This window comes from Aptenodytes forsteri, unplaced genomic scaffold (assembly GCF_000699145.1).
Source record: "Aptenodytes forsteri isolate BGI_AS27 unplaced genomic scaffold, ASM69914v1 Scaffold33, whole genome shotgun sequence".
Lineage (NCBI taxonomy): Eukaryota > Metazoa > Chordata > Aves > Sphenisciformes > Spheniscidae > Aptenodytes > Aptenodytes forsteri.
The window spans coordinates 896,578-899,569 of record NW_008795037.1 but is presented as its reverse complement, the minus strand read 5'-3'; the positions used below and the strand labels follow the sequence as shown (position 1 = coordinate 899,569).

The 2,992-nt window shown below is 39.4% G+C and overlaps 1 protein-coding gene across 1 annotated transcript in view; it reads left to right on the top strand.

The window, feature by feature from the left end:
• Nucleotides 1-1,455: 1,455 nt before the first annotated feature.
• Nucleotides 1,456-2,992, top strand: part of CUNH16orf87 (chromosome unknown C16orf87 homolog) — a 16,053-nt gene continuing 14,516 nt past the window's right edge. Inside the window, exon 1 of the mRNA XM_009276703.1 lies at nt 1,456-1,473. Coding sequence (XP_009274978.1) covers nt 1,465-1,473 — 9 coding nt within the window. The 5' untranslated portion in view covers nt 1,456-1,464. The remainder of the gene's footprint in view (nt 1,474-2,992) is intronic.

The following is a 2,992-nucleotide window of genomic DNA, read 5'->3' as shown; positions in this document are numbered from 1 at the left end:
TGGCGAGCACCTCCGCCAGCTCCCTCAGCACCCTCGGGTGGATCCCATCCAGCCCCATAGACTTGTGAGCATCCAGGTGGCGTAGCAGGTCGTTGACTGCTTCCTCTTGGATTAAGGGGGCTTTATCCTGCTCGCAGTCCCTGTCTTCCAGCTCAGGGGGCTGAGTACCCTGAGGATAACTGGTCTCACTGTTAAAGACTGAGTGACTATACAGTCAGAGTATATTTGTGTGGAGAGATGATAATCAGAGTTCAGTGATGTTCCCCCGCTATCAATATTCAGGATTTAAACCACTTCTAGTTATATTTTGACCATACGGACTTTATATTATGAGTTTATTTTTGTTTGCCTACAATTCATATATCCATTCCAGCATTGCTTTAATTTCGTGTTAGTGTGCGTTACACTTAAAGTCTAACTACTACATGTTCCAGTGGTGGAAATCTTAGTTGTAGAATAGTTTAATAAGCATCCATCCTCTTTTGCTTTATGTGAGTAATTTAGAATCAAAATGTTGAGGTTATTTTCCTGTCTTTACTTTTTACCCCAGCAAAAATATAAAGCTATCTGGAGCAATTACCTCTATCAGCATTTATCACCTGAAATCAAAATCCTTTGTGTTGCTAAAATGTGAAAGCTTCCACTGCAGCCTGTCGTGACATGTAGGGCTTCCAGTGGAAAACAGGTAGAAAAACCATTTACCAAACAGATCCTTCTGGTCATTTAAATCTCACAACAGTTTTACATTAAATCAATTCATTTAAGAAGAGTGCAAAACAACAACAAAGAAACAGTGCAGCTGGTCTATTACTGGAATAGATTTTTCAGTGACTTACTTAACTTGCGTGTATTAGTGAATACACAAAGTTATAAATATTTATATGAAAGACTTGTGAAATCAAGTACAGTGAGAAGTACAGTGTTTTGTACAAATATGGATCATACTCTTCTTCATTTAGGGGCTGTCTTAACGGCGTCTCTGTCCATTACAAGATATGTCCCTCTCTGCTAGGATGCTTTGAGATGGCTTCTCCCTCTTTAGGGCAGGAAGATGTTGTCCTGGGCTAGGTGGGAAAAGTGGAGCCTAAACAGATTAGAAGTGATTAAACCCCTTGTATTTCCTCAGTTTACATGTGAAAAATAGCATAGTCCAGAGTTCTGTTATTCTGTTTTATCCAGGAGCTCTCATTGGAGATCTGCCCCTGATAATCATAGAGATAAGTTGTCAACAAGAGAAGACAGTAAATGACTTGGAGTGATTGTACTTGGAGCCAGAACTGCAGCCTCCCACTTCACATGGTAAACGTGAGAAATCTACGCTGAGGAGATCATGGTTAGTATGAAGTGGGAGAGATTTGTTTTTAAAATTCAGAAAAGAAAAATTTTATCCTAAGGTTGTCACCTGTGGACTTTGTCATAGGAGAAGATTAACCATCAAGATTACTAAGAGGAACCACATTTCAAATGATTAAGGTGAGGATGTACCTCTTTACTGTTGTTAAGTTTATGATATCACACAACTTCCCTGTGTTATCTCCTAAATGTTCAGATTTTCCTCAGAATAGATATATGTAATTTGTTTTTCTATGTGGCCTTTCAGAATATGTTTCCGTTTTTACAGTCTACATTTAAGGTGTGTGCAGCAATCATGTCACTTAGAAATCTGTAATAAAACCATATTGCTTATCTAGAGCATGTGTGGTCTTTTATGAATCTGGAATTTTCAAGTTTCACAGAACCTGTAATAAATTAGCCTCAACAATTAAGCTGAATAAATCAAGCACTAGTGAGACTGTAGACAAGCTTACTTGGCAACTGGGATACTGTGAGCTATCTGATCCGTAGGGACGGTCAAGAAGCCACCAGAAGGTAAGACCACTGGGCCTTCAGCTGTAGGGTATTAACATCTAAATGGCTGTAAAAGTAACTTTAAAAAAGTTTCCTCCAAACTGCTTTTAGGTTAATTTCCCTGAAAGAGAAGTATAAACAAAAGTCTTATTAAAACTGCCTCTCCTCCAGTGTTTTTTCCTCACTACTTAGGTGCAGCAAACTGAGTTCAAGACTGAACTACAAACATAAAATAAAAATTCTGTTATATTGGGCCCAGAGCCAGCCTCACAGATGCACTCATTGCTACCCATGTGAAAGCATTACAGTTCCAGTACAGTTCTTTAATGTTGGCAGCTGTACTTCAGGCTATTTTAAACTGTAATCTTCAAAAAGAATTTTCTGTTGAGACTTTGCTGCACTTTTCTCCTGTAGACATTTTGTGGTACAAAAAAAAAAGATCCAAACTCCTGTTAATAGTGGTATTGTCATTATCATTTTCCTCTTTTTTTAAGTCCGGAGGTAAATGATTCAGATATAAACATTTTGTAGGAATACAAAACTTTTACATTCTGATGCAAAGTTTCAGCCTAAGAGCTGTATCCTGACGGAACTTTGGAGTTGAAATGAGTATTTCTAGCTGCTTTATTTCTTTAAAAACATATTTTACAAGAAATATAACAGTGCAGTTAGTTTACATTATGCTATTAACATTTTTAGGTGGGAGTGACAGGAATATTAACATACTAATGTAAAAACATCAAACCTGCAAGTGTAACAAAAACTTGGAGAGGCATGACTGAATACCCTAACTGTTGAACCACCAGGCTCCCAAAGATAATGGAACAGCAGGCGATAACCCTCCCCCTCAACTTTAGTCTTTCCTTTTTCTGAATTGAGATGAAGGCTAGAAAAAGTTATTTAACACTTGCTGGCTGCTGTACGCTTCAGCGTAACTTCATCCTGCTGGTGCTGCTTATGGGGTGCAGGTAGCTGGGAAGGCGATAACAGAGCTGCCCTCTCACGTATTACCTCGAATTAAACAGAAGACGGTGGAAACACGAGAACCAAGAAGGAACTAGCTTTTGCGGAGCATTGACCAGCTTTCAGCCACGCCGAAGACACCTGAGAAGCGCGATCGCGCCGGAGCCCCGGCGGCGCTGGG